General features: G+C 41.4%; 1 protein-coding gene across 2 annotated transcripts in view; it reads left to right on the top strand.

Moving 5' to 3' along the window:
- Window positions 1-25,263, top strand: part of CD8A (CD8 subunit alpha) — a 53,718-nt gene that overhangs the window by 11,582 nt on the left and 16,873 nt on the right. For both annotated transcript variants that reach the window (XM_077477983.1, XM_077477981.1), the window contains exon 4: window positions 1,922-2,047. In XM_077477983.1, the coding sequence (XP_077334109.1) occupies window positions 1,922-2,047 (126 nt within the window). The remainder of the gene's footprint in view (window positions 1-1,921; window positions 2,048-25,263) is intronic.

Here is a 25,263-nt window from a genome sequence, read left to right as displayed (position 1 = left end):
CAACATTTACAACAGAGGGCTTGTGAGACTGCTGCAGTTACTCTAGGTTCCTGGGTATTTCAATTTTAGCGATAAATACATTTTATAGCTACAAAAACATAGCAGAGGTTCTTACTCTTTCAATTTTTTTGACTGGGTCTTTAAAGTGTATTTAAAGTGATTTAAACCCAGGAGCCCGCATTCACTATATCTGGTCTCCTACACAGAACATGGAAATGCAATTATTTTAGTGAATATAAACTGCTAAATACCTTTTCTCATCAGCAGTCTTGTGTCTTTTATCAGTGTCCAGCTGAGCACTGATTAAAGCTTGTAGGAGGTGTTTTCCTTCCCCTTTGACTGTCCTATGAAGCTGCATGACCCCTGACCCTCTGTCTGGACAGTGCTCATTGGCCCTGTGCTGAACACATGCACCCCCCCCAAAAAAAAAAACCCTCTAGCAATATACACCAAAAAGAGCATGTGCAGCGTGCCTCCAAAGAAGAAGAAGAAAAGAGGAGGATCAGAGAACACAGGATCAAACAGCCTTTTTTAGACAATGCAGAGGATTAACCCCTTAGGTGTTCCACAGTGAGTATGACAAGCATGCTTTTACTTCATTTACCAAATTATTTTACTGCTGTGGGTTTAGCAACACTTTGGGGTTTATTTACTAAAGCAGGAGAGTGCAAAGTCAGGCTCACTTCTGCAGAGAAACCAATCAGCTTCCAGGTTTTATTGCCAAAGCTTAATTGAACAGGCTGAAGTTAGAAGCGGATTGGCCACCATGCACAGCTGCACCCGATTCTGAGTGCACCAATTTTAGTAAATCAACCCCTTTAGATCCAAAACTTTGCTTTTCTTGGTTTTGGATAGAGTAGGGTTAGAGAGATTTATCCTCGCTTTCTATCCCGCTGTCAATGTTTTATGATATAGAAAGCGAGGGTAAATCTCCAACAGCAAGACTGGCAAAATTCAAAAAGCCTAGAATCTCAGTTAGATTTATATCTCTCTGTGTCCCTCTTGAAGTTTTCTCTCATTTCTTGTCTGGTGAAACTACTATTATCAGAAATGCAAGTGAAGATACATCTCTGTAACTGAGCCCCAAATAGAAGTAAAAACCCGAAAGGAGTTCACGGTTCTAAATCTTTCACACTCTATGCAAACTAAAAAAAGGTTTTAGCTTTACATACACTTTAAAGTGGTTGTAAACCCATTACAAACACTTTAACCAACAGGTAAGCCTAGATTAAGGCTTACCTGTAGGTGCAAGAAATATCTCCCAAACCTAAAAGGTTTAGGAGATATTTGCAGAAATAGCTACACCGCTGCCTACGGTGCATGCGCCGTAGACAATGGCGATCGTGTCATTACTAACGGCGATCATGCAGTTAGTGGCGGCACCAGCGCGCATGTGCATGACTGAAGTCACTTCAGGATAGATGCCAACGTCGGAGGAGAACGAGGACCGCTTCGGGGGCTTCGATCTCAGGTAAGTAATTCATAATGAGCTAGTATGCTATGCATACTAGCTCATTATGCCTTTGTCTTGCAGTTTGTTTGTTTTTTATATTACTGAGGCTTTACTTCCTCTTTAAGGGTTTCTTTCATTAATTAAAGTTTAGGGTAATTGTAGCCATATTAGTGCACTTGCAAGAACACAGTTGAGTACTGCCTATAATACATTTTTTTGGTTGTACTAATTTTTCCGGACATGTTATGTAGCATCTACCCCCTTCTTCACAGTCCAAGCAGTCCTGATACTCAAAAGTTTAAAAGAATGTCATTAACTTTAATAAATGCAATTCTTTCTTTTTTTTTTTTTTTTATTAAATCTAAAAAAGTCAAAAAGTCTTCACCATTTTATATATGGCAAGCAGAGTATATATAGATTACTAAAACGCATTGACAGAAATACTTACTGAAAACTGTTCTTTAATAGACCCAACAGATAAAGAGACTGAAATCTGGAAGATTGACTGTAATATGAACATCTGGGCCCCGCTTGCTGGACTTTGCGGATTTCTTTTCATCTGTCTGCTGGTCACTACCATAATGCTCTGCTGCCGTAAGAAACTACTATAACTTTATACCAAATTTGCTCCAGTAGGGAGCCTACCATGTGCAGGCCAATGTAAAATATGAGGTCTAAATGTAACATAGATTGCAGCGACTGTTAGTAGCCTTTGCTTCCAGGATTTATGCAAGCTTTGGGAATCCTGTTAAAAGTATACATGCAAATATAGGTGGGCTTTGCTGTAGTATATTCCATAGTAACTGGCTTTAGTACTTGTGTAAACTGTCATACATGAGCCTTTTAAAGGCTAAGTCCACCTTTCACAGCACATTTCATGTTACATCCATATTTAGGGTGTAACATGGTGCAATTCCCCAGCTAAAACCACTCCCAACTTACCTGAACTGCTACCACAGCAGAGGGGCTCATAGTCTTCGTCAAGCACAAGTGTAGTTAGTTCACCACACTCATAGTTCATTGATACCTCAGCTCCATAGTTGAAGGCCCATATCTCACTACAGACCTGGGGATGGAGGAAGAGTCTGCAGGAGCTTGTGCATTGCAAATGAAACAAATAATAAATGCACATTTTTTACCTTTTCAGTTTTGTTACATTTATTTATTCTTACATTTTTAGTTTTAAAATTGGAATATGCCTTTAAGCCCTCAAATTGATATATAGAAGAGCCTATCATAGCTGCTCTGAAGATCGATTGCGTGCAAGTTATGTTAGAGTGGACCTAAAGGCCCAATGCTGACCTGAGCTCCCGCTCGATCCAGTGATGTGTACCAGAGCTGAGCTTTTCCCGGCAGCTCTTGCTACTTTCAATCACAATCAATGAGCCGATGAGCAGAGAGGGGGGGCAGGGCCGAGCCACGTCCCTGTGTGTCTTATGGGCGCATGGAGTGAGCATGCACCAGTGACCGCAGAGTAAAACAATTTTCTGTTGGTTGCCTAGAAAATTAAAAGTTAAAAGCTGATTGGCTGTGCTCCAGTTGAGACAATTCTTTTCAATAATTCCCACCTATGTGTGGTGACTGGTGTTATTCTGCACTTGATCAAACGCAGATGGACTGGACCACATGGTAATCCGGTAACTGATTCATGCAGTTGAGCACACTGCCATTGGGCAAGGGCAAACACATTAGTCCTCCTGCAGGACTGTGAACTGTCTACAAAACCATGGGAAACCTGTAGAAAATGGGCCATAGCAACTAAAGCTGTAATTAACCATTTTTTACTTTTTTTTAGACATGTTTAAAGTTTTCTGTGAAGTTATTGTAAAAATATAATTATGCTAGAAGTGCCAAAAACTGAGCGGAGAAAGACTACCTGCCCACATCCCTAATAACTAGTAAATAGAACCAATTTTTCCTCTTAGTGGGACTTTGGAAGGCAGGAGTCTTAAAGAAATCATATCACATATCAATTTTATTAGAAAAAATGTAAATATATGTGACAATAAAAATATGTATGGATGCAAAGCTGCAGAATATACAAAGAAGCATGGAAATGAGTACAGACACAATATGGATCATGACATTACTCTAAAAAGTCATAGGCAGTGAAATTGAAAACAACAAGGCCCGACGTGTTTCAAGGTAATTGAAGAATAAAACCTCTTCCTCAGGGGCTGGTGCTGTAGTGTAGATCATTATCCTGTGAAGTTGTACATCGAGATTCAAAAAGCATCCAATGTAATAAAACTGGGAAAACAGCTGGAGATCTTGCCACCGGGAATCCACTCCGTGTATTAGGGCGAGCTGGCTGAAAGGTATCGGAGGTTCGGTCACCAGGTAGTACATAAAGGGCGTAACCGAAACCACCTATGTCGCACCTGATATAGGGAACTCCAGATTTTGGTTCTCTGATCTGTCAATGGACAATATGTGGGGGAGGGGGAGGCAAATTAGCTATCCGTCCGCCAAACACTGCCACAAGGATCAAATCAAACCAGAAATGTCTGTGTTTCCCTGTGCAGCAACACAATCAGTCTGATGCCTAAGCAGCTTATTAGATTAATGTCATGATCCATATTGTGTCTGTACTCATTTCCATGTGCTTCTTTGTATATTCTGCAACTTTGCATCCATACATATTTTTATTGTCACATATATTTAAAAAAATTCTAATAAAATTGATATGTTGATACAATTTCTTTAAGACTCCTGCCTATGGAAGAGTATGGAAGTATAGAAGAGCTCTGGGGCCATAAAAAATAATAATACAGAATTATGTTTTTGAAAAAAAAAATCAGAATTCTGAGTTTGAAAGTCAGAATTCTGAGATTCAAAGTCAGAATTCTGACTTTCAAACTCAGAATTCTGAGGGTTTTTTTTTTCAAAAACATAATTCTGTATTTTTTTTTATTTTTTGATGGCCCCAGGGCTCCTCCATACTTCCATAAATTTCAGAATTGTAAGTTTAAAAACATTTTTTTAACAGAATTTTGAGATTAAAAGTCAGAATTCTGGGTTTTAAAGTCAGAATTCTGAGATTTAAAGTCAGAATTCTGAGATTCAAAGTCAGAATTCTGAGTTTGAAAGTCAGAATTCTGAGTTTGAAAGTCAGAATTCTGAGATTTAAAGTCAGAATTCTGAGATTCAAAGTCAGAATTATGAGATTAAAAATCAGAATTCTGAGTTTGAAAGTCAGAATTCTGAGATTAAAAATCAGAATTCTGAGTTTGAAAGACAGAATTCTGAGATTCATAGTCAGAATTCTGAGTTTGAAAGTCAGAATTCTGAGATTCAAAGTCAGAATTCTGAGATTCAAAGTCAGAATTAATTCTGAGTTTGAAAGTCAGAATTCTGAGATTCAAAGTCAGAATTCTGAGTTTCAAAGTCAAAATTCTGAAATTAAAAGTCAGAATTCTGAGTTTGAAAGTCAGAATTCTGGGTTTTAAAGTCAGAATTCTGAGATTAAAAATCAGAATTCTGACTTTCAAACTCAGACTTCTGAGATTCAAAGTCAGAATTAATTCTGAGTTTGAAAGTCAGAATTCTGAGATTCAAAGTCAGAATTCTGAGTTTGAAAGTCCAGAATTCTGAGATTAAAAGTCAAAATCCTGAGTCTGAAAGTCAGAATTCTGAGATTAAAAGCCAGAATTCTGAGATTTAAAATCAGAATTCTGAGATTCAAAGTCAGAATTCTGAGATTAAAAGTCAGAATTAATTCTGAGATTAAAAGTCAGAATTAATTCTGAGTTTGAAAGTCAGAATTCTGAGTTTGAAAGTCAGAATTCTGAGATTCAAAGTCAGAATTCTGACTTTCAAACTCAGAATTCTGAGGTTTTTTTTTTTTCAAAAACATAATTCTGTATTTTTTTTTGATGGCCCCAGGGCTCTTCCATACTTCCATAAATTTCGGAATTGTAAGTTTAAAAACATTTTTTTAACAGAATTCTGAGATTAAAAGTCAGAATTCTGGGTTTTAAAGTCAGAATTCTGAGATTTAAAGTCAGAATTCTGAGATTCAAAGTCAGAATTCTGAGTTTGAAAGTCAGAATTCTGAGATTTAAAGTCAGAATTCTGAGATTCAAAGTCAGAATTATGAGATTAAAAATCAGAATTCTGAGTTTGAAAATCAGAATTCTGAGATTAAAAATCAGAATTCTGAGTTTGAAAGCCAGAATTCTGAGTTTGAAAGTCAGAATTCTGAGATTCAAAGTCAGAATTCTGAGATTCAAAGTCAGAATTCTGAGATTAAAAATCAGAATTCTGAGTTTGAAAGTCAGAATTCTGAGATTAAAAATCAGAATTCTGAGTTTGAAAGCCAGAATTCTGAGATTCATAGTCAGAATTCTGAGTTTGAAAGTCAGAATTCTGAGATTCAAAGTCAGAATTCTGAGATTCAAAGTCAGAATTAATTCTGAGTTTGAAAGTCAGAATTAATTCTGAGTTTGAAAGTCAGAATTAACTCTGAGTTTGAAAGTCAGAATTCTGAGATTCAAAGTCAGAATTAATTCTGTGTTTAAAAGTCAGAATTCTGAGATTCAAAGTCAGAATTCTGAGTTTCAAAGTCAAAATTCTGAGATTAAAAATCAGAATTCTGAGATTTAAAGTCAGAATTCTGAGATTTAAAGTCAGAATTCTGAAATTCAAAGCCAGAATTCTGAGTTTCAAAGTCAAAATTATGAGATTAAAAGTCAGAATTCTGAGTTTATAAATATAACATATAACATAGTAGTCTCTATTAAGAAGATTTTAGGACCAATGAGCAATAATGTAGTAACACCCACAGACCATCATTCTGCAGACATACATGTCTTCTGCTCTATATATGGATATGTAAATCTATCTTAGTTACAGCACACAGTATAGGGAAGCAGGCAGTGCTGGGTTCTCTGGTTCCTCTACTGTATTAATAGTTTCCTCTTTTTGCTGTCTTATCCTTCTTCTCTGTCTTCTGCTCCAACAAGAAGAGCCATGCTAAAAACGTGTGTATCGTGTGCGAGTGGGGGGACACAGCTTCCATAGATAACAAAACACAATGGCCAGCACAGCTCTGCACCCCAACTTGTAGGAAACATTGCACTATTGTCCCTACATGAGGGAATTGTGATTGGCTAGAAGGCAGCAGGACAATGTGTTGTATTGTCATAACAGATTGATAATGGCAATTACTTGTCTGAACTAACAGAGTTGCTTCACAGACAATTGACCTCATATTGAACATAAAAGCAAGCTCAACCAACTGAGAGTTAGTATAGTGGTTTGAGCAGCAGGCTTATATAGGTGAAGTTAAGGGTTCTAATCCAGCTGACAGTATATATATTTATATTTTTTTAAATATGAGATAGCGAGGGTGTAAAGTGGGGTGCCCCCCAAAAAAAAAAAATGTAAAAGTCAGCAGCTACAAATACTGCAGCTGCTGACTTTTAATAATCGAACTTACCTGTCCCAGGGTCCAGCGATGCGGGGGAACAAAGCACCCCCTCGTTCCCCGCTCCGCTCGCAGTGCCGGCATTCTTACTGTGGGCACACAGTAACAGCCGGGCACCCACTCCGCATGCGTGTTTTGTTATCTATGGAAGCTGTGTCCCCCCACTCACACACAATACACACGTTTTCAGCATGGCTTTTCTTGTTGGAGCAGATAACAGAGAAGAAGGATAAGATAGCAAAAAGAGGAAACTATTAATACAGTAGAGGAACCAGAGAACCCAGCACTGCCTGCTTCCCTATACTGTGTGCTGTAACTAAGATAGATTTACATATCCATATATAGAGCAGAATACATGTATGTCTGCAGAATGATGGTCTGCGGGTGTTACTACATTATTGCTCATTGGTCCTAAAATCTTCTTAATAGAGACTACTATATTTATAAACTCAGAACTCTGACTTTGAAACTCAGAATTCTAACTTTTAATCTCCAAATTCTGACTTTCAAACTCAGAATTCTGACTTTTAATCTCAGAATTCTGACTTTAAATCTCAGGATTCTGACTTTAAATCTCAGAATTCTGACTTTAAAACTCAGAATTCCGACTTTCAAACTCAGAATTCTGATTTTTTTTTTTCAAAAACATAATTCTGTATTTTTTAATTAAATTTTTTATGGCCCCAGGGCTCTTCCATACTTCCATAACTTACAATGATTGTATAATGTTTTAGATGAAATATATATATATATATATATATATATATATATATATTTTTTTTTTTTTTTTTTTTTAACCAGTCTTATAGTTATAGGCACAGCTTGTAGAGTTGAGAACCAATAGAATTTGTTTTTGCTGTCTGACCTTATTGGATCGGTTGTGATGGTTAATCTCTTCAATTGTGAGAATGGCAGCAGCAAATCCTATGTTACAGGGGTTAGAACTATTTAAATTGTTTTATTATTGTTTGTACAATCTTTTCAAGGTGACCCCGATCCCTGATTTTCAGCCACTGGGGAAATCTCCCCAATGGAGCCACAGACAACAATAAAAACCTGACAGAAGTTTTGATTCTACCTCATTTTATTCAAAAAACTTTTCCAAATAAGGAAATTGGTATCAAACATCAGTTTAAAAATGTGCAATCAAATAAAACTGATTCCAAACCATAGATCTTGCTTAAAAATCTTTAAAATGATGATGATGGCTATAATGGGTGCATTTATTAGAAGCAAAAACAAAACATTTCAGTTATATGCCTCATTTGCTTGTTTATGAACCTAATAAGTACCCACCATTTATTTTTTGCTTTGTTTAATACATAACCATTAACGGTCATCGTATGCCGTGTGTAATTTTGGAGCTCTCATGTTTTACTGTACTATAGAGATGCAAGGCAAACTTGTTTTCAGTTATTCATTGCTATGCTATTCCTAGTGCTGCTGCTCTTATACATAAGAGTAGGACCACATGACACAGAAGCAGTATTAAAGTCTCAAACTGTCTATTTCCAAAAATAAGCCACAAGGAAAGCCTTTTTTATTTATTTTTGTAACCTTTATTTATGTATAATATTATTTACAGTACACACATGTCTAAATAATATAAAAACAGTAAATAAAAAATTATAATGACTTATTATTCTACAGCTTATTATCTTCATGTAAAATTTTTACGATTATTATTACTAAATTATTATACAGCAGTATAGTATAGGGTTATTTCTGCCAAATAAAAAAGCCAAGTATTGAAGATAATTATGCAATTTGCAATTAAAATTAGTTTTTGAAGGCCATATAACTAAATGTAGAAGAAAGAAACAAAACAGAATGCACGGGATAGTGCAGGTAAAACAACTTTTAATAAAGTTAAATTTTTAAATTGTGATAATTAGATTGGGGCATAAAACCAAGAAAATCCTCTCCCAAAGAATACCAGGTCACAAGTGCTGGATTCACTGACAGTACGTAGCAGGCAAAAAGCGACATGAAAGCAACAGTAGAAAACATCTGCAGTGGATGCTGAATACAGCTGTGGAGGAAGGTACAGCAATATGCCCCAATCTGCCAGCTGGAAATAGGGACTGAAATTGTAACTTGGATGGTAACGAGTACCCCCACTTATGTGTTTTAGAGCACATGTCCCTTTATCAGCCTGTTTTTTCATGCTACATATCAATATTTAAGAGTTTTTGTGTGAGCAGTTACAAATACACTAAAGGCTGCCTAATAAAAAAATTTAAAAAAATAAATTATGAAGAATATTGTGTTGGCGTGAGAGATGATTTAATTTGCTATTTCTGATATATTTTGCAGAAAAACTAAATGTTCAAAACATATTAATTGACGATTATTGAATTAATTGAAAGGATATTTTTCAAAAATTTCAAAAACTTTCCATGTCAAAATTTTTGAAAAATTTCCATGTAATGTAAATGTAATGTAACAGTAAAGGAAAGCAACACTTTAAATTAAATTGGACCAATAATTACATTTCCCTTAATATCTATATAAGAGTAGACTTTTTTCCAATTCTTTATTTAGATAAGGCATATGGTAACACAGAAACCTGAACAATGGTATACGTACAGTGGAGCACAATCACAAACACAACCACATGCACAAATAGTACAATGTCATTGATGATAAACATATAATTGAATTTCAGGTAGTGGACTCCAGGGTCTAGAAAGTCTCTGCATCCCGTATAGTATTTTGACAATATAGACCATTTATTTCAAAGTGTAGAAAGAATAAGCACAAGTCGCTTGGTCCCCTACCAAGCGACTTGTGTAGCCTTTTGTTGTAGTTCACAAGGTTTTTTTTTTTTACCTAAAATGGGAGATTTTTGTTCTTCATTTGTAAAAAGACACTGCTTTCCAGGTGTAAATTATTAATACTGGGGAAAACAGTGCATAAAATCTTTCATAAAACTGTCAAGCCTAAAGGGCTTTTGTTCAATAAATTTCTACTGGTTTTTCAAAAGACATTCTGTTTCCCCAAAAAATTGTAGAAATGTGCGCAGTATGTTGCGTTTAGTAAAACATGAAAAAATTGTTCTGTATATATTTTATACAGTAACAACTATGGAGATGGAATAATCTTAAAGAGAGGAAGTAGCCAGACTAATGCCCTGTACACATGGTCGGACATTCCGACGACAAAATCCGTCAGAGTTTTCCTGACGGATTTTGGCCCAAACTTGTCTTGCATACACACGGTCGCACAAAGTTGTCGGAAAATCCGATTGTTCAGAACGCGGTGACATAAAACACATACGACCGGACTATAAAGAGGCCAGTAGCCAATAGCTTTCGTCTCGTAATTTATTCTGAGCATGTGTGGCACTTTGTGCGTCGGAATTGTCTACACGCGATCGTAATTTAAACGGATATAAATCAGATTTTGTTGTCGGAAAATTTTAGATCCAGGTCTCAAACTTTGCGTGTTTACAGGGCATAAGGCTGCATTCACACGTTGCCGTGAATTTTTCCACGATTCTGCCTGTGACTTGAAAGCACTGATATGTAAATGGCAAATTGTGGGACTTCCATTTGAGATGCCATTAATTTGAATGACACCTCAAATCGCGGCAATTGTCACGCGATAAATCTCGCTGCAATCACGGCAACACGCATGTCACTCAAAAAAAAAGTTCAGGAGCTACTTTTGGGTGACACGCTTCCCGTGATGCGTGTTGCCGCGATTGCAGCGCAATTTATCGCGCGACAATCGCGGCAGACTAGTGTCGCGATTTGAGATGGGATTCAAATGAATGCCATCTCAAATGCAAGTCCCACAATTTGCCATTCACACATCAGCGCTTTCAAATCGTGGGCAGATTCATGGAAAATCTGCCCATGATTCAAAAAGTGTGAATGCCGCCTGTGATTTTCATCGCTAATTTTTGAAAAAGGGATTAGGTAAAGCTAGGGGAGGAAGGAAATAGGAAAGAAATAGATGTTACAGCACAAAGTTGAGGTTTTCCTTACCTTAAGACTGGGTCAAAATGTAGTAAAAGGGGGGGGGGGGGCAAGAAAAGAAAGGAAGGGCAAACCTAAACTAAAGGACTTTCATTAACTCAAATCATAACACAAGAACAAATTTAAACTATCAAGAAAAAATAAAATAATAAAGATAATGTGGTGTAGCGTTGCTTATGCAATATACTGTATAAATAAGTCAAGTTCCACAAAACAATAAATTAATCTGTGAAAAATAAGTCCATCAAACATAAATAATCCTTAATACATGAGTCCATATATACCAAAGTATACACCAAAATCATCCATACATATCTTCTCTTAAAGTACTTGAGTGCTTCTACTAGTAATGTAACTCACACCATGTGAATTAAACAATAAATAAACACACCACGTGCTCACTCCAGGCTTCCAGAACTCTCACCTTCACTTAGGGGGTATACAACTTATATTAGCAGACTAATGGACATCTAAGCCCTCCGTTTGGGACTACTTCCACCTCCGTCCACTGGGGTCTCCTTTAGGACACAGATAGGAAATGACTGCACCTTTAAGAATCCTCAATACTCCATCTGGCCAAATAGATGGTATTCGTAATATGACAAGCATAGATAAAGGGCTCTCATAGTGTAGTAAAACGTAAACCAGAGAATGTTACTAAAGTTAATACATAGTTAAAATAGTTAGAATGTCATTAAAATCCCTTTAAAATCTTTCATAACCAAGCACCAGACTTCCTTAAATGTCACTTCTGGTCCACACAGTCTCCACTCACGTCCTACGCATCCTACGCGTTATGTCACAATCATGTAATACACTAATGGAAGCAATCAAGCACTTTAAGTAAAGATATATATGAACATTTTTGATGTATACTTTGGTATATATGGACTCATGGATAAATGATTAAATCAAATAAATTCACTTATGCTCTAACCAACACAAACTGGTAAATAAAGAACAAACAGTAAATGAAGTAGCAACGTATGTGGCGTTACTTTTTTGAGCTAGGGATAGCATCACATTCTTTACTACTTCATAAATTAAGGATGATTTATGTTTGATGGATTTATTTTTCACAGAATAATTAATTGTTTTGGGGAACTTGACTTTTTATTTATTGTATAAGCAGTGCTACACCACATTATCTAAATGTTTTTATACTGTTTTGTGGGAACACACATTGGTGTTTTAGCAGCAGCTTTTTCATTAATATTCATTTACATTTCTAACACAGTTATACGTTCACAAATCAATCGAAGGTTTCATATTGTGTTTATGGTAGAGAAAGTGTTAGGAAATATCTATAATTGTTTTATCATGTTGTTTTTTTAATTCTGATACAAATTTAACATTTTCTGTGTGACTTTTATGAATTAATAGATTTTTGCATAGAATCATAAAAATATTCCCCCTATTGGGTTCACACACACACACACACAAAAAACACAAAACTTGAAGGTTGTCCGGAAAAGACTATAGGGTAAGATCTATAAGCATAATAATTAAATTCTTTAACCTATTAAATAAAAAAAACCTACAAAAAATGAAACAATTTACAATACTAAATCAACAATAAAATCTCTGTTGAAAAAAAATTGACAATAAAATAATACAGTTATAACAAATAATAAAGTTGCAGCATCAAAAGTGTCCAAATTCCCCCCAAAAAAATGATCTAGTGTAAAATGCTGCATTGTTTTACACTAAAATAAATATATTTCTTTTTTTAAACTAGCAGTGTATACGGAATTGTATGATTGACTTCAACACTGATGCTTGATGCATAACCAATGCTGCAAGAAATAAAATGTTTCAGAATTGTGTACATAAAATTGTACACATTTGTGTTACAACTTTGGAGAAAAATTAACACACATTTACAGTCTGTGTTTGTTTTCAAGAACATAAACGTACATTAAGTCTGGTATCTTAGTCCAGTATATAAGGAAAAAATAGGTGTTAAGGTCTAAGTGACAGTTTACTGCTTTTTATTTGCGAATTTCTTCATGCAAATTTTTTTCTTTAAAAAAATAACTAGATTCAGCATAAATGTATTACTCGCTACTGTTGTTGAATAAGAAATACAGGCTGTACATTATGATTAGTATTACCGTATACAGGATTTAAAAAGCATTAACAGTTTATGCAGCTTTTTACAATATAAAGGGGGACTGTGTGTGTTCATTCCAAAGTTGTAACACAAAAATGTTCTTCTTTTTGTATTTACTGTATATTATTTTTATAATATTTTGGACCACAATTACAAAAATTTTTGTTTCCTGCCGTGCCGGTTATGCTGCAAGCATCAGTGTGAAAGTCAAACACGCGATTTCATGTACGCTGTCACCTTTCTAGTTTAGTGTTTTTCCAGTTTTGTGTGTTGTATCTGATGACACAAGACACATCTCCTCCTCGACTGGCTGTGATACAAAGTAGGAAGGCAGAGGATATGCAAAACACGAAGGGGAAGCCTAATAAACCCTAGCTCATGGGAATCACTTAGCTCATTTCTAATTCGGTTGAGATTATTTTTACATGGTGAACATATACTATGTCCAATTTGTGCTTTCATCTCACAAGACTTATAATCACAATAAATTGTATTACTGTTTTATTTATTTATTTATTTTTGCAAATCAGGAGTGCTTTATTGAAGAACATACAGAGTAAATAATCCCATAAATAAAATACAGTGCAATACAAAATTGAAAAGTAGGAGCAAATCATTAAGATCCAACCACACAATACCATGAAGCATATACCACATACACTTACAGAAAAAGAAAAAAAAAGAACGCATGAGATGCAAAATAACACCTGGTAAATTATCCATCCATCAACAAAAATGATCATTGTAGCAGATAATAGGAGGGACGCATAAAGAAATAAAAGGAGTGAAAGCAGGAAATAAGGAGGAGAATGGGAAAGAAGGAGAAAAGAGGTAGGGGAAGGAGAAAAGAGCAGGGGTGAGAGGTGGGAATAGCCAAATGCATCTCAACTTGAGGTCCAAGGAGACCAAATGTTATCATATTTCCAAGGGCAGCCTTGAATAATATGCGTAAATTTATACATAGGCAGGGCAGCATCCACCATTGCCTCCCAGAAGGACACCAGCAATTTAGCATGATGAGAACGCTGCTCATCCTCATGTTTTCCCAGAAGGGCCAAACCTGGGGAAGGGGTGTAGTACACCATATGCAGGAACTTGACTGTTTTATTTTTAGTCATTGCTGTTTTGTGTAGTGGGACGTGCTGGTTTCTCAACATAAGAAATTACCGTAACAGGATAAGACATGATAAAATGGTGCAAAGCTTGCCAGTTGATGGGGCTTACTTTTTGGATTTGGGTCACCAGTTAAAATTTCCCCTGGCCAGAAAAAGTGGGTAAACTCCTAGGTTCCGACACAGTAGTTGAGTTGTTATTTTTTTTTCATAAATTCTTTTTTATTGAATTTTGGTATAGGTTGGTGATACAAAAACAGAACAGTAGTTGAGTTTTAATTGTTTCTTGAAGACCCCCTTTAGAAAAATAGAGCAGATGGTGAAACATACATCATATCAAAATTCTAGGTCAAAGATTTCCGGGGCGATGTAAGATGAATGTTCTGATAATGTTACGGTAGATGTTACATGTGGTGAAAAGTTCTGCGGCATCCGTTTTTCACTGGGACCCTCTATGAGTTTGATGTGTGAGAACATGAATACATGAAGTTTGGTCTCAGGATCGTGTATACATTTTCATATATCTGTTTGTCTGAAAGATAGATTTGCACGGCTGGATTCACCATCAGGCACAGTAGACTTGTGCCTATAGACGGCAGAGGCAAAGAGAAAGGGTCTTTCTAGTACAGTTAATCCCCTACATATGAATGTTCAGCTGGCAAACTTTCAAAAATGCGCTGATCTTTGTTGGACTTACGAATGAGCTCACGGAACAGAACTTGTTCGTAAGTAGGGGACTTACTGTATAATTATTGGCCACATGTTTTTCCATCATCAGTAGGTATAATCAACACATATTACACATTAAGCTTTTTGCACATTATTACAACTGTCTATTTTATATGAAACACTGGGGTAAATTTGTTGCTGAATGATCAAAAAGGATGTGCATTAGCTTTGAGCATCATTTATGAAGACTGAGAGGTGATTTGTTCATCAAGACAGTGATAATAAGACCTTCCCAGGATCAGATATGCTTTTTATCAGACAAAGTTTTCTGCACGAAAAGCAATAGTTGATAAAAGCATAGGTCTGGTTACATAGGTCTGAACCTTTTAAGGGAATAGGTGTAAAGGATGTCCCAAATTTGCAACAGTAGCTCAAATTCAGTATACCTGACCATTTATGGGGCTACAACTGTCTACACTAGTCTCCTAGGCAGACATGTCAATTGGGTGTAATGCTGCGTACACACGACAGGACTTTGCAGGAAGACTAGATCCAATCGCATGGATCGTGTGTGGGCTAGTCCAACCGTTTAAAAAAAATAATAATCAGACGGACCTTGAAATAGAACATGTTTCAAATCTATCCGATGGACTCAAGTCCGACGGACTAAAAATCGGGAAAATTGTTCATTTGTGTGCTAGTGCGACGGACCAAATATGACTCAAGGGCAGCTATTGGCTACTGGCTATTGAACTTCCTTGTTTAGTCCCTTCTTACGTCATCACGTTCAAAATGAATGGACTTTCGAACTGACTTAGTCCGTTCGTGTGTGGCCAAGTCCGTTCGTTCAGAAAGTCCATCGGACCTCCGCCGAAAGTCCGTCGGGAAGACCGTCGAACCTAGTCTGTCAAAAAGTCTGGTCGTGTGTACGCGGCATTACTTGTACCACATGGCTTCTGTGGCCCTCAGTGGGTTTCATTGATTAAATTAAATAGGGTCCTAGTTGTTGTCCAACAAAACTTGCCTGATAGCAGAAAGAGTGAAGTGAAGGCTTATGTTTATGTTTTACTGACTCAATATTTCTGCTGTAATTCAGTTCTTTGTATCCACCACTCTTTTTGACAAATCATTTTTTCCTAATGTTCTTTTTGAACTTTTTTAAGAAAAAAAGCTGGGGCAGGTGTTAATCAAAGTATTAACACTCATCTCAGATTTTGTGGAAGTTATGAATTGAAATTTTGATATTAACACAAGCTGGTTTTACAAGATTCACCTCCTGTTTTTGGACAATCATCATTTCTCTTTATACATTGAAAGGTAATTGTTTTATGTTCATGGCACTCATTAAAACTAAAGAAGCTGCTTGGATAATCTGCAAAAGGTCCTTAACCTAATACAAGTCCAGTTGAATGTGACAAATGATTGCTAGCTACATGTTATCAAGGCTTTAGCCTTGGCTTATGACTAGGGCTGGGAAAATTAAAGATTAATTCCTCGATTAATCGATTCATTTCTTTGATCGATCAAAATTCCTTTGATCGGTACTCACCTCTCCGCTGGTTTCCGGGTCTTCAGGGAGTCCCATCGGAGATCCGGTGACGTCACGGACATCGACATCACCAGACTCCTCCCCCCTTCCCCAAGTGCCTCCATCTGCTAACGAAGGGAAGGGGGAGGAGTCCGGTGATGTCAAAGTTCTGATTGAACGTAACGCGTAGGGGGAGGAGCTATGCATGTCACTCACTGCTGCCCTATACAACTAACATGATTAGTTACACTGGAGGTGGAGGGATCGCCGCGCTACTGTATAAAAAAAATTATTTACATCAGTGCTACAGTTTGAATTTAAAACATATTTGTGTGAACTGTGAAGTTAAGTAATGGATTGTGGTAACTAACTAGTGTCGGGTGATTGTATATAGTGTATACAACATTTACCACTGACAAATGCAGAGTTGCAATGCAAGGAGATCAGCTAAAAGTAGTTGGATCTGTATGTGCATTATAATTAATCAAAATTCTATAAAAAAAAATCAATTAATCGAACACGGAAATTTTAATCAGTAACAGCCCTACTTGTGACCCATAAAGTAGAACACCTACAGAGAATGACCCGAGGTGGGTGATTTATTTTTCACTTATTGAGCACTCCGCCGTAATAAGACCTACTACTAATGTGATCTTTCATAGATAGGTAGCTCTGAATAGTTTGTGAACGGTTGTTTCCTTTCTATGGAGAAATTTAAATACTGACTACAAAGAACATATGATTCAAAACATGTAAGGAAAATACCCACACTTCACCTTACCAATGAGCTGTATGACACACCAATTCTTTTTTTTTTTTTTTTTTTAAATCTTTATTTATGGATTGCAGGCAATACAGAAACATACTGATCAAAACATGTTACTCCTCTTTCCTTGGTACCGATTAATACACATATTACAGTAAACAGATCAATTGGAAAAATAGTATGCGATAGCATTATCACTGTGAGTAACCTACAGCTACGACACCGGCTCTCCCATCCAGCTGGCTACCCAGCGGTATATTAACGTCTGAGTCCTCCTCCGAGATAGGGCCCCGTCCGGCCGTCTCAGAGAGGTCCCTTGCGGCGCTGCACCTTGTCGCCATTGGGGAGAACCCTGGGCCGCATCATCTTTAAAAGTTGCCCTTCCTCGGTAGGGAAGATGAGGGAATATTGTGGCCACACCTGGACAATCACTAGTTTTTTACTTAAGTTGAGGGGAAGGGAAAGAGTGGGGGGGGGGGAAGGGGAAAAACGGGGAGGGGAGGGGAATGAATGGGGAAGAGCAGAGCAAGAGGAAAACAAACAGTGGGGAAGGGGTGGGGGAGTAAGGTGGGCCAGAGCGGTCTATGTGTGGCAGGATGGAGGGGAGACTCCAGTGGTTCCCGCTAGCCGGGTCTTCCCTTCACTTTCCACCACTGGACTCACTGATAAGTCTTATATTCAGCAGAAAACCTGAAAAGATTCCAAGGCAACCAGCGGGCGTCGTGATCCTCCTCCCTATCCCCCATGGCCGCCGTCATCCGCTCCATACAATAGATATTGATAATCCTCGCGAACCAATGCGTTACCGCCGGTGAGGACTGTTGCTTCCACATGCTAGGTATGCATGCCCTGGCTGCACTCAAGAGGTGTTTCAAGAGGGATTTACGGTATCTTTTCCCAGACATAGGAGTCAGGTTAAGGAAAATCGCAGCTGGGTTATCCCGAAGGTCAACCGAGGTGAGGTCATAAGTGATCCTTAGGACTTGTCTCCAAAACTGAGTTAACTGCGGGCATTCCCAAAAGATATGAATCAACGTACCCGCTTGCGTACCACATCTCCAGCACATGGGGCTGTGTCCCGGAAACATGGCAGCTAGGACCGTGGGGGTCCTGTACCAGCGAGTCAAAATTTTGTAAGTGATTTCTTGATACTTGCTGCACAAGGAAGACTTGTGAGCAAAAAGGAGAGCACGGTTCTTTTGGTCCGTCGAAAATTTAACACCGAGGTCTCTCTCCCACTTTCCAATGAACGACGGGTCCCCCTGTGAGGAATGCTCCAAGAGGATGCCATACGATTGTGACAGTGAACTGCGTATCGGACCCTCTCCCACGCACATCTCCTCAAACTGGGTCAAGGCTCTACGGAAGCGGCCACTGGATGGCAATGATTTGAGGAAGTGTGAAAGTTGGGCCAACTTCCATCTGCCCAACGCAGTGTTCCCCAACGTCTCATAGAAGTCCGAGGGGTCCCTCCAGTCCCCTGATCCCAGAAAGTGGGAGGCCCGAGCTAGGTCCTTGTCTTGATGGATTCGGAAGGATTTGTCGAATGTGCCTGGCACAAAATGAGGATGTCCCACTATGGGGGTCAAGGGCGAGGGAAATCCAGGCACCCCTGCCAGTATGAAATATCTATCTAGTTCCCACAGCGTGGGCTCAATAAGGGGGTGGGCACGAGTCCTCTCAGGCAGGCTAGTCCCACTCACAGGCAAACCCTCAATGGGGCACGAGACCGATTCCCGCTCAAGTCGGACCCAAAGTTTACCCGCCCCGTGTCTGCACCAATCAACCGTCCTACTCATGTGAACCGCCATATAGTATAAAGCTGGGTCCGGAAGCCCCACCCCCCCCTGTGCTTCGAACGTTGGAGCAACGTCCGGCTTAGCCTCGACGGTCTATTCCGCCACACATATTTAGTAAACATGGATCGCAGCACTCTAAAAAAGGATTGAGGGATCTTTATAGGTAGGGCTTGCAAAAGGTATAATAACCTTGGCATTATGTTCATTTTGAGTACGTTGCACCTACCAAACCAGGAGGTTGCCAAATTCGACCACCTTTCCAGGTCCGTGGCGAACGTCTGCAAAAGGGGTTGAAAGTTCAACCGAAATATAAGGTTTGGGTCCGGGGGGATCTTGGTGCCTAAGTACTGGATAGCTTGGGTCGCCCAGTGGAAGGGGAAATTTTTGCTCGTGTGGGCCTGGGTGGTGGAGGATAAGGAGACGTTAAGTGCCTCCGATTTTTGTAAATTAATCTTGAAATCTGAAAGCTTTCCGTAATGTCTTATCTCCGATAAGAGTACCGGTAGCGAGGTGTGAGGGTCGGAAATGTAAAACAATAGGTCGTCTGCAAAGGCAGCAACCTTGTGGTGGTATGATAGCGTTTCTAACCCCTTGATGTCGGCGTTAAGTCTAATGTGTTGAAGGAGAGGTTCCAGGGAAAGAACAAACAGAAAGGGGGACAGCGGACACCCCTGCCTCGTACCATTACTAATTGTAAAGCGAGCTGAGGAGGCTCCGTTAACTCTAACCACCGCTGAGGGGGACGAGTAAAGGGCCGCTATCCAGGAAAGCATAGGAGGCGGCAGTCCTAGGTGTCTCAGGGTGGCCAGAAGAAAAGGCCAGCTCACCCTGTCAAACGCCTTTTCGGCATCCACTGATAAACACATAAGCGGTACTTTAAGGCGCTTGGCGCTGGCTATTACGTCAATAGTTCTCGTTGTGCTGTCTCTGGCCTCTCTCCCCCGGATGAAACCCACCTGATCCAGGGGTACCAGTTGCTGAAGGACAGGTGCAAGCCTCTCTGCTAGTATTTTCGTAAACAACTTGAGGTCACAATTCAATAGCGAGATGGGCCTGTAACTCGAGCAGAGCAGCGGGTCCTTCTCCGGTTTAGGTATGACCGAAATACTGGCCTGCAGGAGGTCCGGCGGGACACCCTGGCCTTCCAGTATGGCATTGAAAGCAGCGATAAACGGCGTGGCTAGTAGGGAATGGAATGTTTTATAATAAGGGATGGTAAACCCATCCGGGCCAGGCGCCTTGCCCTTGGGTGAGCCTGCCAAGGCGGCTGAGAATTCCTCAGGGGAGATCGGTTGTGCGAGTGTCTCCACTTCGTCCTCTGACAGGGAGGGTAGGCTCGCTGACGCAAGGTAAGATTCAATGGCTGCATAGTGGTTTTGGGGGTGGTCTCCCGACGGTTGGGGGTGCAGATTGTACAGTCCCTCATAGAAGGAACGGAAGTGTTCTGCGATTCCTTTTGAGTCATAGATTTTGGATCCTGTGGCAGAAGAGATGGTCGGAATAAAAGACGCATTACGCTGTGCCCGTAAGGCGTTGGCCAGAGACCTACTACACTTGTCTCCAAATTCATAATATGTCCTACGGGTCCACAAGAGTTTGGTCTTGGCTTGGAAGAGGGAATATTCCCTAATCTTTTCTCTGAGGTCCCCCACCTCTGCCTCTAGGGCGCTGTCGGGATGGGACTTGTATCGTTGCTCGCACACGTGTAACTTGGAGATAAGCTCTGCAAGGGCCTTAGACCTGGCTGCCTTGAGTCTATGTCCATGTTTAATAAAAATACCCCTTACGTAGCATTTGTGGGCAGCCCATACTGTGAGGGGATTGGGGACCGAGTCGTTGTTAGTCTCAAAGAAGCGCTCTATTTCCCGGGTGATATCCGCGCGTACCTCAGGTTCCTTCAGGAGGGACTCATTGAGCATCCAAAAGGTCGAACCCCGCGGCTCAGGGAGCAGACTCAGCTGCATAGAGATCGGGGCATGGTCTGACAAGGCTATATGGCCTATCCGAGGATCAGAGACCAGGGGGATCGCTCCGTGGGCAACCAGAAACATATCTATTCTTGAGTATGACCCATGCACTGCAGAGAAGAACGTGTAATCCCTCTCGTGTGGGTGGAGGGTGCGCCAAACGTCTATCAGACGGTGGGAGTGAAGCAGTTCTCTTATTTGATTGCGCGTTCTCACGGACAGGGCGGAGGTCCCCGTCGACGTGTCCTTGTAGGGGTCAATGGTGAAGTTAAAGTACCCCCCTACAATCAAGGTTCCCTCTGTGAAAGAGGCCAGGACATCCAGGCATGCGTCCAGGGCCGGGAGCTGGTCCACATTCGGCATGTATAGGTTCGCAAGGGTAAAGATCTTCGAGTGGAGCGTGCCTTTAACAAAGAGGTATCTCCCTTCACTATCAGTCTGGAGGTCTATCAGCCTCCACGGAACGGTTTTGGCAAGGAGGATACACGTGCCCTTCGACTTAGAGGTAGGTGAAGTACTATGGTATGCCAGGGGGAAGTGTTTACTGTAGAGTTTTGGGATCTGGCCGGTCCGGAAGTGGGTCTCCTGGAGGAAAACCACCTGAGACCTCATCCTCCATAGCTCCGTCAGACAGCTAGACCGTTTTTCCGGAACATTCAGTCCCTTAACGTTCCAGGAAACCAATTTCAAGGCCATGGTGGCCGCGGTCCCTGGCCGGCGGGCCTCACCGGAGTCAAAGAGAAGAAAGGAGAGAAATAGAAAAGAGAAAGAGGGGGGGGGGGGGAACTGGGGGTGGAAAGGAGGCAAGTCAGGAAGTGAAGGCGGGGAAGGATCAAGAGTAGTCTTGGGAAGAAAAAGGGGATAGCGGGGGACGGGGGAGGTAGGGAGGTAGGGGGATCACTAAGTCTCCAAATGGAGAGTAACTGCCAACTAAGGCAGTCGGGGCCTATTGGGGGAGGAGGTAAGACACTTCAGAGATTGGATCCCATTGGTGCCCTACCCCCTCGACAGCCTGCAATCTAGTGCAGTCCCTGTAGGGCCTGCAAATCGTTAGTCAGCATCTCAACAGCAGTAGAAACATAATAGACCATGGCGCTGCAAACCGTGAAAAGCATTTAGCAACATAACAAACAATGCAAACATATGTAATCCAAACAATCCCTACAACCCAGAGAACATAGACAGTTAGACCCTCCCAACAACAACCCCCTCCCGCCGTGCTCCCCCACCTCAGTCGGCTCCACCGCAGGGGAGAAGCCGAACGGGAGGGGCAACAGTATCAGCCATAGCAGGAGCCCCTCTATGTGCCGTGCCCCTTCCCTGACAGTCCCAAAGTTCCCTGAGTTTTCCATTGGGGCCCCCGTTGGAAGCCATTTTCCTGTCAGGTCGCATCCCTAAGCCGGAGATCCTCCCCTGCCCAGGAACCATACCCGCATAGCCAATAGGACCATCCATAAGACCCAGGGAGTCCCAGATTGTTAAAGAATTACCACCAGAGGCCAGGGGGGTGCACGACAGACAGGGGGTCCCAAGTCTCTAAGTGTCTAAGTGACCCGGTAAGAGTCCCTTGGGGGGGCATCTCCACACATAACAACTGCGGCAGGGGGTTCCTTGATGTCCAACATGCGCCTCGCGGGGCTTAGTGGCCGATTCTGACACTCAGGGGTAGTTCAGGTCCCATCAGTCCATTCCCATGTCCCCACTGAAGAAGTAGCCATCCAGAGCCATCAAACTCAGCTCCCCGCCCCCCAGCCGGAAATGTTTCCCAAGTCCGGGGTGAGACCTAACGGGCCTCTCAAACAGTGTCCAACTATAAACAAACGTCCCCGGGTTGCAAGATGTAAAATGTTACTTTACTTACTCAGGGTTCATTGTCCTGAGGTGCTTGTGACCTCCTTCGCTGTGACCGGCGGTTCCGCCGTGACCTCTGGGATCTAGCCGGAGGGTTGTTCGCTGCGGCCATAGCAGATTGAGGAAGAACAAATGCCAGCCAGTCAGGAATGGAAACTGGTGGCAGCTCCAACGTTTCCAGGAAAGCCGGGACTTCGGAAGGGTGACGCAGGGCGTGGGACCGGCCTCCTTTGCGGACAATAAGATGGAATGGGTGCCCCCACTTGTAGGGGATCCGCAATTCGTTGAGCTTCTCCAAGTGGGGCCGCATGCAACGTCGCATTTGAAGGGTCCTCCGAGAGACATCAGGTAGCAATGTGATTTGGGCTCCGTCAAAGTCCAGACTACCTTTGTGCCAAGCTGCCTGTAGAATATCTTCCTTCTCCGAGTAGCTGTGCAAGCAGCAAAGGACGTCACGAGGTCTACCCTCCATGGGGCCCCTGGGGCCCAGTGTTCTGTGGACTCTGTCGATGGCAATCGGGGTTTCTGCAGGGCGGCTCAAGCAGATGTTAAAGATGGCTGTGACCGCCGCCTCAAGGTCTGTCTGACCAGTCGCCTCCGGCAAATCCCTGATTCTGACATTGCGTCGGCGGTTGCGATTTTCGAGGTCATCGATGAGCAGGTGCAGTTGTGCGACCCTGTCCGTGAGGGTGTCCTGGGTGTCCCGCAAGCCCGAGATACCTGTGCTCAGGGTTGTCACCTCCGTCTCCAGTGAAAACACCTTGGTGGTTGTAGCTGACACCTCCTGCTTCACTCCTGCTATCTCACTGCTCAAAGCTGTTTCCAGCCTGGTCACCATGTGACTCAGATCATCTTTGGTAGGCAAATTTTGTAAAAGGGCCCACAGAGAGCGCTCCATAGAAGGTGCAGCATGGTGGGACAGCTGACCCCCCCTCTGTGTCCCAGAGGCTTGCACAGGTTGGCCAGGTAGGTCAGGGGAGAACAGCTTGCTCTGGGAGGGCCCCTGGGATATTTCCAGGCCCTGCTGGAACCAGGGCGGCAGACCACTGTGTTCTGTGCTGTCCAAGGAGGCTAGGGATAGCGTGCGGGGGAGACAGGGAGAGAGGTCGCTTGGCGGTGAGAACGGAGGCAGATCGTGGCCCCCCTCTTCCTCCCTCCCTCCTCTCTCATGTGTGACTTGGCCGGCGGAGCCCGTTGTAGCGGGCGCCATCTTGGCCGGATTCGGCGTGGAGGCCGGGGGCTGGAGCGGGACCAAATACCTGTCCATCGCTCCCGCAGTGCCGTACACTCGGCGGTCTGGGTCCTGCAGCTGTCTTCTACCGCCGGGGATGCCGAAATATGCCGTCAATCTGCTCTGGCAGGCTGTCTCGGGGTCACGGACCGGGAGCTCAGCGGGCTCACGTCCTCACTCTTGCATGTCTAGGCCACGCCCCCCCGACACACCAATTCTAGCATAGAGAAGGATGCTCATTCTGAATAGGCTATAATAGTAGTCATTACAAATGTAAAACTGCAAGTGGTGACATCTTATGTTGCTTACTATACAGGCAATCTGAAAGTTTTTGTCTCAGTACAGGGGCCTCCTTTGGCCTAAAATGGCAGCTAAAATAGAGAATTATTCTGTACAGTAAGTACTGAGGCGGTCTGTACATGTCAAGTTCCATTGCAGATTTATCAATGCCAGACAAAAAAATAATTTGAGTTTGCTGACGTGCTTTTATTTAGTTTAATCTATTATGCTGTGGACAATTCCCGACAATATAAAACGATGGCGTGATAGAAAATGTAAAATAGCAAATCCAGTGCTACATATTAACTAAACCCAAGAGCAAAAATGCAATATATTGTTTCTACAACTTCACAGCAAGATGTGGAAACCTTACAAGAAGACCCCAATAAAATAAAGGGATGGGCAATTACATGACAATGAGGTTTAACGTTGAAAAATGTAAAGTAGTGCATTTGAGTGGCAAAAATACAAATGCAAGTTACTCGCTAGGGGGAGTACCTCTGGGAAAATCCAGGATAGGAAAGTAGGTGACAGGCTCAGCAATGGCACGCAATACCAAGCTGCTGCAAGCAAAGCCAACAGAATATTGGCATGCATTGAAAAGGGAATTCACTCTAGCAATAAAACGATAATTTTCCCACTCTACAAGACTCTGGTCCAGCTGCATCTTGAGTATGCCATCCAGCTCTGGGCACCAGTCCTCAAGAAGGGTGTGCTGCTGAAGCTGAAGAGAGTCTAGAGAAGGGCAACAAAGCTAATAAAGGGACTGGAGGACCTCAATTATGGGGAAAGACTACAAGCATTAAACCTATTCTCTCTGGAGAAGAGACACTTGATAGGGGATATGATAGCGATATGCAAATACCTTACTGGTGACCCTAGCATGGGGGGAAAACGTTTCAGTAGGAGGGAGTTTAAAAAAAACATGCGAGCATTCATTGAAACTGGAAGAGAAACAGTTTAACCTTAAACTGCGTAGAGGGTTCTATTGACGGAAACTCACACACACACACACACACACACACACACCACAGATTGAACTGGATGGACTGGTGTCTTTATTCAAATTTACCTACTATGTAAC

This window comes from Lithobates pipiens, unplaced genomic scaffold (assembly GCF_037356315.1).
Source record: "Lithobates pipiens isolate NorthernLeopardFrog02 unplaced genomic scaffold, aLitPip1_a1.2 Scaffold_13, whole genome shotgun sequence".
Classification (NCBI taxonomy): domain Eukaryota; kingdom Metazoa; phylum Chordata; class Amphibia; order Anura; family Ranidae; genus Lithobates; species Lithobates pipiens.
The sequence above is the reverse complement of the archived record's forward strand: the minus strand, read 5'-3'. Positions and strand labels throughout refer to the sequence as shown.